The sequence below is a fragment of the Notothenia coriiceps genome, unplaced genomic scaffold, assembly GCF_000735185.1.
Source record: "Notothenia coriiceps isolate Sejong01 unplaced genomic scaffold, NC01 NC01_scaffold00008900, whole genome shotgun sequence".
In the NCBI taxonomy this organism is placed as follows: domain Eukaryota; kingdom Metazoa; phylum Chordata; class Actinopteri; order Perciformes; family Nototheniidae; genus Notothenia; species Notothenia coriiceps.
In genome coordinates, this window is record NW_011341601.1 from 3,026 (window position 1) to 17,706 (window position 14,681).

Consider the following 14,681-nt stretch of genomic DNA (forward strand, 5'->3'; position numbering starts at 1 on the left):
AATAACAGTGTGTTTCTGGAGGCTGTGTACAGTGTCTCTGATTGAAATGAAGATGTCAGAGTGACTGAGACAATGAGCTGATTCCCATCTGCTCACTGGGTTTCATTTCACTTCTCCATTATCTCTCTGCCTGTCTCTTTATTTATCTGTGAAAAGGCAGAATGCTTCCCTGTCACAATACAACCCCGCTGTGATTACCATGCAAATGTTTTTCATTAGGATGTAGATGATCAACATAATGATGATTTTTAATTAGAATGTAAATGATGATTATTTGTATGAAGACATCAGCAGCTGGGAGAGGACTGTGACAGCAAGCTGCTTTCTGTATGTGTGTGTGTGTGTGTGTGTGTGTGTGTGTGTGTGTGTGTGTGTGTGTGTGTGTGTGTGTGTGTGTGTGTGTGTGTGTGTCCTACTACACCACACATTTTCGATTTCTGCTTGCTTTGGAGTTCGATATACCCTATTGGATGCAACATTTGATTGATTTAATATTTATATGGTCACAGCTATAGAATATAAAATGTAAACATAATTTGATACAGATAAAGAAAGATTAAAATAAATATTCCAGGTAATTGAAGTTTGATTTTAACCCAGTGCCTGAAGAAGCATGTTTCCAGGAATAGTTTTTGCTGCCCCGATGGAAATGTTAATAGATATTAATAAGATTATATTTATATAATAAAAAATATGTTCAGATTGTAGGTAGGATTTCTTTAGAAACATCCATTATGTCCTTTATCTTGGGCAGAAAAGCACCTGCATGATTATTTGTTGAGAAATCATTGTGTGTGTGTGTGTGTGTGTGTGTGTGTGTGTGTGTGTGTGTGCGTGCGTGCTTGCGTGCGTGCGTGCGTGCGTGCGTGTGTGTGTTTTTGTGTGCTAATATTGCAGTGTTCTGAATGCCATTTGCTACTTCATTACCAGTTGAAATCCCCAGCTTCATAAAGACCAACCCTAACTTCACACAATCGCTGTAATTTTTTGATTCATGAAACCAAACCCAAATGATGGTAGTAAATACACATTGGCTACAAATGGAGAACAAAACAGCAAAAGGTGTTGTTCCAACATAATTGATATATTACAAAAGTGGAAGTCACTGGCTATATTTTCTTTTGTGAAAATAGTTTTTATTGAATAAAACTCTGCATTTTCCACTGGAACTGTATCGAGGAAGAATGGCGTGCGCGATAAGCTCTTTTTTTGCTCAATAACGGTGAATAGTAAGTGGACTGCATTTATAAAGTGCTTTAACATATACAAGTAGGCACTTACCCACTCAAACAGAGGCAGAGAGGCTACCATGCAAGGTGCCACCTGCTCAAGGGATACTATTTTTTAATTCACACAACGTTGGCCATGCCATCAGGGGCAACTAAAAGTTCTTTATCTTGTCCAAAGATACATCGACATGTTGACTGCAGGGAACTGGGATCGAATCCCCAACCTTCCGATTGTTAGACAACCACACTACCTCAGTAATGGCTAACTGAACCTGACCAATGATGCTGATGTTTATGCTGGCTCCCTGAATGCACCATCAAACCACTAATCTTTGTGATACTGAGGGGAAACAAAGACATGCCCACCATGGCATCATAATATTACCATTATTTATGTGTTGGTGCAGTGCTGCCAACTTTGAACTTGAAGACAACCAAAAGCAAGAATGTCCTCTGTGGCTGCCAACTGAGTACTGGGTACTGTGCAACTTCATGGACTTTGACCCATCATTTTTGAGCCAATGGGAAGGTGCTAATCCGAAAAGTAAATTTAAGCAAAGACATTCTCAAAATGGTCCTATGTTTGTTGCTACTTAGGTAGTGGGTGAACAGGAACAGTGTTGTATGCTTCCTTTGATTGTTTTTGATTGATTGTTCCGCACAGAAGGCAGCCTCCAACGCATTAACGATGCCTTCAGAGCAATCCAGTTAGACTTAACCTGCCTCAGTGCCACCGAAAAGTTGGCAGTGCGAGTGCCCCTGTCTTTGAGTCTCCACACGCTGCATGTGTATGGCCTCTAACTCTAACTGGATTTTCTTGTGTTGTGTAGTAGTGCCATACGAGTAAGCTTAAATTGCCTTTATGTGCTTGTTTTAGTATCCTTCTGTTGTCTGCATACTAGGAACCCTGCTCTATGCTGTGCAGGTTCAGGAGGAACAATATGTTTCCTCAAACACTGCATTAACAGGGTACCCCAATCTAGCTAGCAAACAAGCTATCTAGTGGGAGTTATTGTGGCTAACTTGCTCTAAATACTGATTAGCTTGGCACACACTTCGGCTCCCTGGCCTGCAGGTAGTCACTACTGCTTCATAGTTCCTGCACCACTTATTATATACATAATCATTTGTCTTGCCACTTCTGTTGCAAACATATTTATCTAACACCAACACCTTCTTTAAATGACCCAGTAGAACCCAGTAAAAAGATTTACCACAATCCTCCAGAACAGCTCCAATGTTTCCTATCATAGATTCACCAAGGATGGTTCAACAAAACATTCTATTAATACAACCAAAACAATATACATATCACATAACAAGGATTATAATTGAAATAACTTTATTATGGAAACCTTCCCAGATCACTGGAGAAGACAAATACTTTACACTTTCAAATTAGAAACAGATTTACATCCCAGACACAGTCTTATGTTCACTTTTCATAAACAAGCATTGAGGCCTCCAGTCGTTCAATGGTTTGTTAACCGTTTAATTTCTGGACATACAAACTTTGGAATTCAAACAAACTGATATTTTTGTCCTTAAACCTTTATCAGTTTCTCATTCCATGCTAGTTAGCAAATCACATCCAGGTCAAGTTTTTACAATACCAAACACATATCACCAGAATCCACATTCTGAAATTCTATACACATTCCCGGCCGGAGCTTTTGGAATCAGCTGATGAAACAAATTCACAGCAGAGAGTTCATTTCAAGTTTCATTAAGTTCTTCCCTTTATGTTTCAGTCAAAGTCTTTTTTGCTACATACACCAACGTGATATACATCAGGAACTGAAAGTCGAGGTAATGTGTCTTCCCAAAGATTTTCCACATGGACACTCAGCATTTTATTCCTATATGGAGTTTAGTTTTGCCAGAGGATGGGCCAGCTTCCTGAGCTTCCAGAGAACAGCTCGGGACAGAGCTTTCTGTTCTGGGCTTCAAGGGCAGAACTCTCAAAGACCTTTTATCCTCTTGCACTGGTTTGTGGTGATATTTAAATCCTTCAGTTGGAAGATTGATCATCCTTCTGTCCTGCTTGTCACCGGAATTGTTGCACAAACACTAATCAGAGTAATTCCTGCGGTGCAGTTTCTTTTTGTCAATGACTGGTGCATTCACATTCAGGCTATAAAATAGGAATAGGGGATGCTTTGAGGTCCCATACAGTCCTGTTGCAGAAGTCCTGTTGCTGTCAGAAATGACATCACTACAGGCGTGGCCAGTACTGTGACATATCCACTTCATTTCCTGGAACTTGCAATGGAACTGAGACCCCGGGGGAAATCAGACCTGGTGAGATGGAGCAAAGGGATCATTAGAGTTGACAGACATACCAAAACAAAGTCTAATGGTGTGTTTTTCCTGTATGCAAACCCATAATGTATAGAATTTACACAAGGCATTAAAATCGAAAAACGTGCAGATGGTTGGAAAGACCTAAAAGAAGCTCTGTATATTTTTATTTTATTTAAGTATGTTTTAGTTTTTGTCTGGAAAGCTCTCCCTGGACCTTCTATCTTCATTTATGAAAATTGTACAGCTACTGTAATCATTGTGCAAACCGACAGAACTCTATTTTAAATACTAGGGGAAATTCCGAAAATACCAAAAATCATCAAGTTTTGTGTGATTTGAAGAAAATGAACAATATTTCCATTTGATGGAATGCTGCACAACATGATATATTGTGCTGTGATATGAACTGTTGTTGTGTTGTTCAATTGGGTTGGCCTCTCAGTTTTCCGTTTTGTTATTAATGTGCATTTGGTGACGTGTTGATGTTAAGAGTCTAACGGGTAACGCTTTAATGTTCTCAAAGCTTCCCCCAAATGTTGCATTTACATTTAAACAATTCTATTATCCCACTTGTGAAGACACTGACATCAATCAAAGGTATTATAGAGGAGGGGAGGGTTGAGGAGAATCAACTGTAGTCAGTTTACTTCCTACCTGTTGACGATGTTGCGGAGGACGTCATTGACTGGCTGTTGATGTGTGGCTGCATGTGTGGAGGAGTATAGGTCTCATAACTTCTTCCATTTAAAGTTGGGCTGGTGGGCAGCATGCAGGAATAAGAGCTCTGGCTGGATGCCTGGAAACATCAAATCATTTTGAACATTAAAACCAGAATGTAACACCCTGATGAGCCATTCTCCATTGGGTTGGTCATATGCAACATTAGCAGTGTTGTTAAAGTCTTGTAACTATCGTAAGAAAATTAACTAAGCTGTTCATTTTACATTGCATGCAATTCCCTTTCAAATTGCTTAAGTAATACTTTATTTTCCCTCAGGAAAGGCTACTTTAAACAAGCCATATAAGTGTGAAGAGGTATTTTCATTCAAAACCCCCCCCCCCACTGATGGGTGAAAACAATACACCCAAGCTTAAATCTGCAGATCCTGTATATGTTCGATAAGTTCCAAAATGTACGTATGTGAATACTTTTTGGTCCCACAAGGTTCAGCTCCCAGTATTATGTGTCTTTATTCATGTTGGTGGTCTGAGACCCTTCCGTAATCCATGATCAAACATTGTCTGGATCCATCTAATACAATGTGTAACCAAACCATGTGACATAGCAACAATTAAATGAGCCTCAACTTCTTTGCTACATATATCAGTGTTTGTTTTGCTGGAAGCTCTGAGTCCAGAAACTGATTTTGAAATGGAGGTTTTTGAGGTTGTCAAAACTAATGTTAAAGCCGCTAAGTTCAGTTCTACCGACCCAATGTTTCCTTTGATATTGGGTCGGAAGAAACAATTGTCACATTGTAACGACCAAATCATAAAAGCCTGTATAAACTGTGAACCATACCTCAAAATGAAAACATCCCAACCATTTGGCTTGGGAGAACCAATCAGAACACAACTCCTCTGCTGCTATAAGGTAAGATTGCACAGCTGCCAGACTCACACTTGGTTAGGGCCACACCTTATATATATACACTGGAATCCTATAAGGTTCCCTCAAGTGAGTGGAAGTAAGACCTTGCCGATCCAGGTGGATCCAGGTTTGGCGGTAAACTCTCATACTGTAGACGCAATAGGTTGTGATAGGTCAATTAGTAAATCTGATTAACGGGTAGAAATGAATTCAGGCCCCCCAACACCACCAGGATCATGATAAGCCAAGTTCATGCAAGACAAACATTCCCACAAAGATGTTTAAAGCAACTGTGTCAACACATTGACCATCACATGTATATCAGCACAACCCTAACCCTAACCCTAATCCCAGCTGAAGCCAGATGGGTGTTGCAGTGATTGGTTAGTTGTGTGTTCTGCTGTTTAGTCGAGTAATCTTACTTGCATAGGCAGACTGGCAGCCATACTAAAGCTGGGCATTGTGGGTAGGCCATAGCTGTTGGACAGAACTGAATCCGACCTTCCCAACATGGATCCTGAAGAGAAGGACACTAGAGAGGATGGAGAAATGAACAGAACAATGAGATTTGTTATATTCCATGCAATGTAACCGTACATACAAGCTATTATAATGTCTTTATGACATTGGTGGACGCAGTAGAGATCATTGGTCATTGTTTGGAAATCACAAATAAACTTATATGGCAAAACAAACGGCTAAAGTGAGCCAGCTGTTGCAACAGAGACATTTTAGAAAAACAACTATCCATGTTTTGTATTTTGCCAAGATTTGCTTGAATTTTGTGTTTCTGTTAGGACACAAGATACATAGATGATGCCATAGGAGTTGTCTGAGAAGTTTCTATACATATTTGCAATTTATTTGAAACTTGAGGAAATATTGTAATACTCTGGTCAAGAAAATCCCATGCTCCATCCAACAAACAAACAACATGTCTTCTGTGAAAAAAGGCCTGTTGAAACATGCTTTAAAATACATTTTGTGTGGTAGAGTATGCAATTGTATGTAGTATTACAGTACCTGGTGTAGCAGGTTGTGGTATAGGCTGGTAAACACTTGTGTTGAAGCTGCTGCTGATGGGGATATGGTTGGAGGAGCTGGACACCTGGCGACGTTGGTTTCTCAGTTTCTCCTCTCTTCTCCACTTTGCTCTTCTATTGGAAAACCAAACCTGCACATGCAATGATAGAAATGAGGTTAAGAGAGGGCTTCACATGTCTTCCTTTTAATGTCTTCGCCTTTTAAACAACACTAATGTGGCCATATGCAAACCGGTTATATTCATCATATTAAGGATTGGGGTTAGGTCAATTAAAGGGTTTGATAAAAACGTATATTATTGCAACACACACAAGCACTAAGACATTCTGACTGTACTGACTTGTAAGCCTAAGTAAATCATATTACATGGAGCTTACCTGTATTCTGGCCTCTGGAAGGTCTATTTTGTTGGCAAGGCGTTCTCGGGCAAACACATCTGGATAGTGAGTCCTTTCAAACTCTGGAAGAAAAACACATTGTGTCATGACAGGATAGTATGCTGTTTCTAATTTAAAGTAATGTATTTATAATGAAGCATTGTTTTCCAAAATCTGTAACACCTTGTCAAATGAAATGTTGTTCTGTATGTTATATACAGTATGCCCTCCATGGCAAGAATACTTGATTAAAAAGATCAAATATTTACAAAGTATTCAAATTGGTTGATGTTCATCTTGCTTTATGCAGATGACTGATGCCTGTATTTGTTTCAGGGCATAGACCCAACTCCACCCAGTCCAATCAGGGAAGGTATATGAGACAAATTGACCTAATGCTCTCAAGATTTCAGAAAATGGTTAACTTAACTGGATGATGTAAGAGACATTTGCCATTTCCAGAACACCAGGCATGTCTTGTAGCTTGATACATTCAATCTTCATGAACATTAATTAGGCAGTAGAACACAGTAACACAACACGTGCAACGTGCAATTGTGCCTATTGAGACTTCAACAACAACCATCCCTTATTAGCCAAACAAAAAAGCACCAAAATCAGGCTTTTTAATGAGGAATAAGTGATTCAGTTGGTGATTCATTTGATATCCTAATTGCCTTTACGGTAGTTGAAACAGTTTGAACAGGGTTAGTGATGTCATCATGTGAACATCCCTATAGTTGTCATATGGGAACATTTGGAATCTGACTGGCCTCAGTTCAGTCAAAGTGGAGGTGTTCCTCACTTCAGACATATAGAGAAAAGACGTATACTGTTTTAATGTGTGTGGAGCTGTACGATGTTTTGATACACAACTTCCATGTACCTTTCTCCAGTGCTTCTATCTGCTCCTGAGTGAAAGACGTTCTGTTTCTCTGCAGCTTCCTCTTCAGCTGGAGCCTCATCTGAGTCTCCTCTGAGTCGTCACCGTTGGAACTTCCTGATATGGTGTTCTCCCCCCCCTCCGCCTGCGGACACTCTGCGCACAGGAAGGAAGGTACAAGGTATTGTTGAAAATGGAGAAAATGAAGGTGAACCTCAAACTTATCTTAAGTATGGTATGGGACTAAATATAGTTTTGACCAACAACATAAACATGTATATAAATCACAATGTTTTAGAAAAAATCTAGTCTGTTTTTTAAACTAACCATAGCACTCAAACAGCTTTATTAAGGCTGATTAATGACAAGGAAATTCGTTTTTCATGTTACTTCAGGTGAGTTTGTTTCACAGATTTATGATATTAACATTTATGTTTTTCAAGAAAAACATTTTCCTAACACCTCCCCCCTCTGAGCATCATACTGTCCGCATATTGGTGTAAAATGCTCATATTAGTATGGAATAATGTTCTTTATGTTCAAATGCTTTGATGACAGTGTTATCCAATTGATGTGTTAACAAATGCTTGATTTTAAAAAGTGTATAGATGTACTCATACCTCAATACTTATCAGGTATGTTATGCTAATCTGTATGCTACCTGCATTAAAATAAGCTGTGTATACTTTTTATAATTACATTTTCTTTTAAATATATTGCTTTGTATAATACATACAAATAATATGAGTACAACATTAAGATAAATGATTAAAAACAAAGACTTTTTTATTTAACTATTTTTCTTTTCTTTTTGATATATTTTACTTTTATAAAGTTTTTTTTTTATCTGTGTGCTACATGCACAAAATAATATTAAATTATATTGCTTTGTATACTATTCAACAATAATATATTTAGAATATTAATATAGGTTCTTGTAAGCGTTACACCTTGATAACGTTTTAATTCTTCGTATCTGCAATCAAAAGAAGCGCTTACCCCATATAGGCTTAAGCGCTGTCCAGGTATTTCCAACTAAATGAGTGGCTCCACTATTTGACTAAAACACACCCTTGATCAGTACACGATAAATTGCGTTGTATTCTAATTAATGCGAGGTAAAGTGAAGGTACAGGCCCTTCAGAGAGGAGATCTCCAACATGTGATCCCTGAGCAGACGAGCGCTCCAGTCCCTCCCTGTGGAACTCGTGTTATTTGTGGTGCTAGCCTAATTATTCATTATCCCCAGCAGACAGAGACTGCAAAACAGAATGAAGCCATTGCTCAGTGTCACAGTCAGTCAGGCAGAAAGAGACACAAATGAGAGAAGACGCCCCCTTCTCCCTCCCCTGCTCACACACACACACACACACACACACACACACACACACACACACACACACACACACACACACACACACACACACACACACACACACACACACACACACACACACACACACACACACACACACACACACACACACACACACACACACACACACACACACACACACACACACACACACACACACACACACACACACACACACACACACACACACACACACACACACACACACACACACACACACACACACACACACACACACACACACACACACACACACACACACACACACACACACACACACACACACACACACACACACACACACACACACACACACACACACACGCACACACACAGATGTGGAGGCAGCAGCCGTGGTAGTATAGCCTGACTTTGTTTCTCTGTTGTAATCCCAGGGTGCTGGAGGAGGAGGAGCAGCAGCATATGAGCCTGCCCTCCACGCAGCAAATGGGGCCTCAGCCACACACACTGAGGGAGAGGGAAGCTGATCATGTCAGCTCCACACAATGTGTCCTCTGTCCCGTATAATGGGAATTTTGAATCAATTTGCAAGTGGGCAATTTACTGCGGCTGCTGCATTCTTTTTATGAAGAAATAATTAAAAGCATGGCTCAATAGGATGAATGTGACCTGAGATCAAGTCAACAACAAAGTATTTGAATGTTAATACCAGACCCAGACTTTGTAACACGATTAATGTTTATACTTTGAATAAAGAAGACTGCATTCACAGAACTTTGAAAATGTACTATTTAATCAAAAATCTAAATTAAAATCTCAAAGTTGTATTTTGTTGTCTCTCTATCATGTCTTTTCAATGTTAAGTCTATACAAGCAGGAACAATTAGTAACAGTGACACTGATACATTAAGTGGGGGACACTGTATTTATATCATTTAATGCATGACCTACACAAATAAATGTCTAACATAACTTAGAATCTTAACTTGGGTTAAAATATTAGGTCTAACTCAGTCATGAGGGCTAAAAATGACCCACATATTCAGTCAGAAAGGTCCTCTGATCCCCCTTTTCCACTGGAATGAGCTCCGTTTGAGTTGTGTGCTGAGTCTAGTTTTGTTCATAGTTGGTTCAACCTGCAAATCACTTAAGAACCAGTTTGCTTTCCACTGACCAGAGCCTGAGAGGAGTCCTGATGTCACTGTTTATGAAACCAGTGTGAATATCCTTCACAAATACATCCATGTTGGAGCTGTGCTCATGTTGCTATTAAAAACTAGATTGATACTCTTCTTAATATTTCTCTTTTTAGTTTTAATTGACAATGTTTGGCAACATGGCGCTTTAAATAAAAGATTTGTATAATGTATATTTTCTCTCATATTACATGGAGTACGTTAACCTAGCCACATAAGCCAGTCTAAATAATCAACATTCAAAAACAATAATTCACCACAATGACAGCAAACAGGTTGTAATTCAAAGTATGAGGCTATAAGCCCACATTTCTTGGTATGAAAGTGTATGTAATTAGCTTTGGATGAAAGCCTCAACTAAATACCATGTAATGAAACATGTATGATGTCTGATTGCACTTTAACGACTTAGAGATCTTGGTGCTACGGCTTCCGCAACGACTTTCTACTCTCACCATGTACTGTTTTTGCTCCGCCCCAGCATCTGACTTATGGTGCTCTCTGTTCTCAGTTCTGGCTGAGCAAATAGTTGGCGCTGGACTGAAACCAATCTTTGGGGCAGTTGGCGCAGCTGCCCTGGAAACGCCTCAATGGAAAGAGGGGGTGTCCGGTGGCAGTGAGTGTAGTTCCAATACTGTAGTAGTATTGCTAGTCGTAGAAGTAGTAGGTGACTTAATGTCTTACCAGGAGTAGTAAGTGTAGTCCCAGCGTACCACCCTGAGCGCCCCCCCCAGGAGGTTTGTCCGTTGAGCATCTTCAGTTTGTCAAACATCCCCTCAGCTCCCACTGTGCCCATCTGCGGTTTATCACTGGTGAGGTTCCTCAGGACTCGATTTATTGATGAAACCTGCAGATAAACACAGATATGTTAATAAACGAGAACAACAATTGTAAAGCATTGTTGGATAGAAACTTAAGAACCTAACCAAGGCATTAATGACCCCTAAAAAATAATAAGATAAGATAAACTTGTTAAATGAGGCATTGCACATAATTACAAATAAATGAAAAAGAGTCGAAAATAAACAATTATAAAATATGAGCATCTCCAAATAGAAACAAAACAAGTAGAAAATACAGTTGACCATGAAGATACAAATCTGTAAACTATCTGAAAAGCAAAACACTATTGAAGGGCCACAATATAAAAGTAGGATATTATTTACATTGAGTGAAAGTCATATAATCAGTTTTACATTATAATAATAACCAGTAGGGTTAAAAGATTGGCCAACAAACGGACAAGGTAAAGTACATTACTAAAGTGCCCCTGTATTCTACTGAGGTTTGGTTTAAAATCATATTGGCTGAAAATATTTTGCCACCAAACTTCATTGGTATGGTAACACATTGAAGCGAAATAGAGAAATATAGCAGCTTCCTGAAAGCTCTAATTAGAGAATCCTCTCAACTGGCTATTATACACTCAAAAACACAATCCATAATACTGTACACATGTTTAATAACGTTTTTTGTTTCAATGTAATGTACTCATGGGAACATTACTAAACTTCTCCAGCTAGCATGGTTTCTTACGTTCCTGCTTTAGATGTGCAAATATACTTACAAAGATTGTTGTTATTTATTTGTGAAAGCTTCCAAGATACATTATAAATCTGCAAATAACATTTGTACTTTTGTAGCAACCAACAGTATTTGATAAAGGATTACAGGTCTATCTTTGCCTTTTCTTTAGTTTTTTAAGTCAATATCCAATTATTGGTACATGGATACAACGATTGCATCATGTGTCTTACACTGGAAAAGTACAAATATTTTAGAAAATATGTTTTTTATTGACTTAACTGCTTTATTTAGATTTGAGTGTATAGCAGTTTGGTCTGATTTTTTGCAATTTAATTTCTTGTAGAGATTGCATCTGCTTGATCCAGCTGTGCCACCTATGCCCTACTTACTCACCTCCAAGCCAGCTGTCACAGAGTACAGAAACAAATACATCATCTATTACAGTATGTACACGTTTTTACAGTGTGAGTCCAGACTTCTCTGTGACTTCCTTGCACCCTCTAAGCGACGTGGCAGAGGAACAGAAGGGTCTTACACTGGGTATGTTGTCGTTGGTGCAGACTCCCTCTGCCAGCAGCCGGTCTCTGATCTCCCAGGCGAAGATGGACGGACACTCTCTTTTGTAGTGAGCAATCTTCCCCACCACTTCCTGAGTGGCCACCCTGGGTTTACTCCCTCCTATGGCTCGAGGACGGATGGAACCTGTCTCGTAATATCTGCCCAGGATTTTACTCACACAGCCGTTAGATACCTGCACACAAAAACAACACAAATCACATGGGTTATTTACAGATGTTGTGAAAATATATTTGCAATTACAAGCTTTTTTTTGTAGATGATCTAAGGCACAATCACAGCGATTGGTAAAGTGGACCTCCACCATCTTCTCAGTGCATTGAGGTGTTGGGGAAAGATACTGCATATGTTGAAAACAAGCTGTAAAAACGTTGAATTTCTCCAGAGAGAGCTGTTCAAATCTGATGAATAGCCTCTAGTGATTTGTGTCAGTGTTTGAAAATGGCTCTGGGGGTGTTCAGTTAAAAAGAAGGGAGGTGATGATCATCTTTGCGGCAGGATAAACACTCAAGGCTGCATTAGCATAACACACTTCAATCCAAACTGTTGGTAGCCTGCGTGCATTATGGGTAATAGGTGCCAGGTTTTAACAAAAGAGTGCAGGATGGAAGAAAATATATAAATTCAGTAGCTATTAAAACAAAAAGTTAGCTGCTTTGTCAACCCAATCATAGGCCCGACTGACTCGCTACAAGGCATGCTGGGTATTTTAACATCATGCCACTTTCTTCTCTGTTAGAGGGAGGTGTGTGGTGCAGTGGGTTGTGCGTTGGTGTTGGTATCAGGGGAGCACAGGTTCGAACCCCACTGCAGTCAGCATGTCGTTGTGTTCCTGAGACACTTCACTCCAAATTGCTCCTGTGGGGATTGTCCAAAGTATTGAGTATGTCAGTCGCTTTGGATTAAAGCGTCTAACAAGTGACATGTAATGTAATGTTGATTGTTTGCTATGACGGTTGTCATAATTCACACGGCCACTAGAGCTTGTCAGTTTTTCCATGAAATACTTTTTGATAAAGCTTACAGTTAGGGCTCTGTACCTCTGTAACACTGAACGTGGACCCCCCTGGTGCCCCCATCCAAAAGAAAAAATGATGATAATAGAATTTCTGATTGTGATGCATCAAAGACTCTGCTGTAACTTTGGTCCACAATAACAGGAATGGTTGTTTTTCTTCAGTAATATAATCAAATACTATTGTAACTAAGTCATTGACTACATTTCCAACACCAATAATGGTATTTTATGTTTTTTTGTAGGCTATGACTTAATACTGAATCAAACACAATCCTTGAACAGAATCTTGTGTCTTTTGTCCCACATTAAATGTGCCCCATCACGCCCCCTCGAGTAAAATCGGTGAAGAATCGCCACTGTCTGTATCATGTCCCATAAATGAATATTATGAACTCAGCATCAGGGGCTTCATCAGGACTATCTGATACCACTGTAAGTACCGCTAATAAAGATGAAGTTACCTGCAGTATTCTGGATATGTCACAGGGTCGAGCTCCACTGTGGGCCAGCTCCACTATCTTCTGCCTGGTAGTATCAGGTAAAGGCCTCCCATTCACAAACACCCCGCCCAGCTGGTTTACTCCACTGTGACCTATACACACACACACACACACACACACACACACACACACACACACACACACACACACACACACACACACACACACACACACAAAGAGAAAGTAAAGAAAAGGTTTTCAACTATTTTTTTACCAAGCTAGATAGTTTACTCTGGATGAAAAAAAAAAGGAAAAAAAAGATGAAAGCAGCAGAATGGAGTGGTAATGAATATTGAAGTCTTACTACATCAACTGATCAAACACATACAAGAGAAGAGGAAGACGAGATAAAAAGAAGCGTAATTGTTTTTGGAAGATCCTTGTCTTTACATTGAATGATAGCTTGAACCATTTTCACATATTTCAACATGTTTTTTCTAAAGACAAGAGCATGTTAATACGTAACATGTTATTGGTATTACAACAATGTTGAATGATGCTTTGATGCAATTTGCCCACTCCCCTTGATGGACTGACCCATGTCGATGCTGATCTTATTGCTTATGTATTTATATAAAAATGCATGTGTTTGTGCATTATGCTTATGTGTATGGGTCCTGTGCACCAGTGTGTATTTGTACTGTGTACTGTATACAATGTGGAACACTGCATTTACCCTTGGGGTTTTATAAAAGTGAATCGTCACCTTCTTTGTAAGCCCTAAAACATACACATATTTTACATACAGAATACTGTACTATGAGAAACAAAGAGGATCTGAACAGTAGATATTACTGTTAAGTAACAATACAGCCTACATCCTATAACAAACAAACACATCCAAAAGATTCATATACTAACACCACTGCTCTGTTTTGCTTTTGCTTTCATTCTAGAGAAGGAAAAGTGACCTGAAAGACCAGATTTAGCTCAAAGGTCCTCAGGACTAACGCATGTGGATTTAAAGGGCCCTATTCGGCTCATTTTCAGGCTCATATGTGTATGTTGTCCCTCTCCTGGGACATGTCTCCATGCTTTAATGTTCAAAAAGCTTTTTATTGTCATACTACCTGTGCTGCAGCTCCTCTTTTCACCCTCTG

General features: G+C 39.3%; 1 protein-coding gene across 1 annotated transcript; it reads right to left on the bottom strand.

Moving 5' to 3' along the window:
* Positions 1–2,612: 2,612 nt before the first annotated feature.
* On the bottom strand, positions 2,613–14,122 carry LOC104944816 (paired box protein Pax-6-like). The gene is made up of 10 exons (XM_010770395.1): positions 14,119–14,122; positions 13,543–13,673; positions 12,023–12,238; positions 10,645–10,807; positions 7,432–7,584; positions 6,546–6,628; positions 6,148–6,298; positions 5,547–5,656; positions 4,188–4,329; positions 2,613–3,527 (listed from the first exon to the last, which is right to left on the bottom strand). Exons 1-10 carry the CDS (start codon positions 14,120–14,122, stop codon positions 3,445–3,447), a joined length of 1,236 nt encoding a protein of 411 aa, XP_010768697.1. The 3' UTR covers positions 2,613–3,444.
* Between the last annotated feature and the right edge of the window lie 559 nt (positions 14,123–14,681).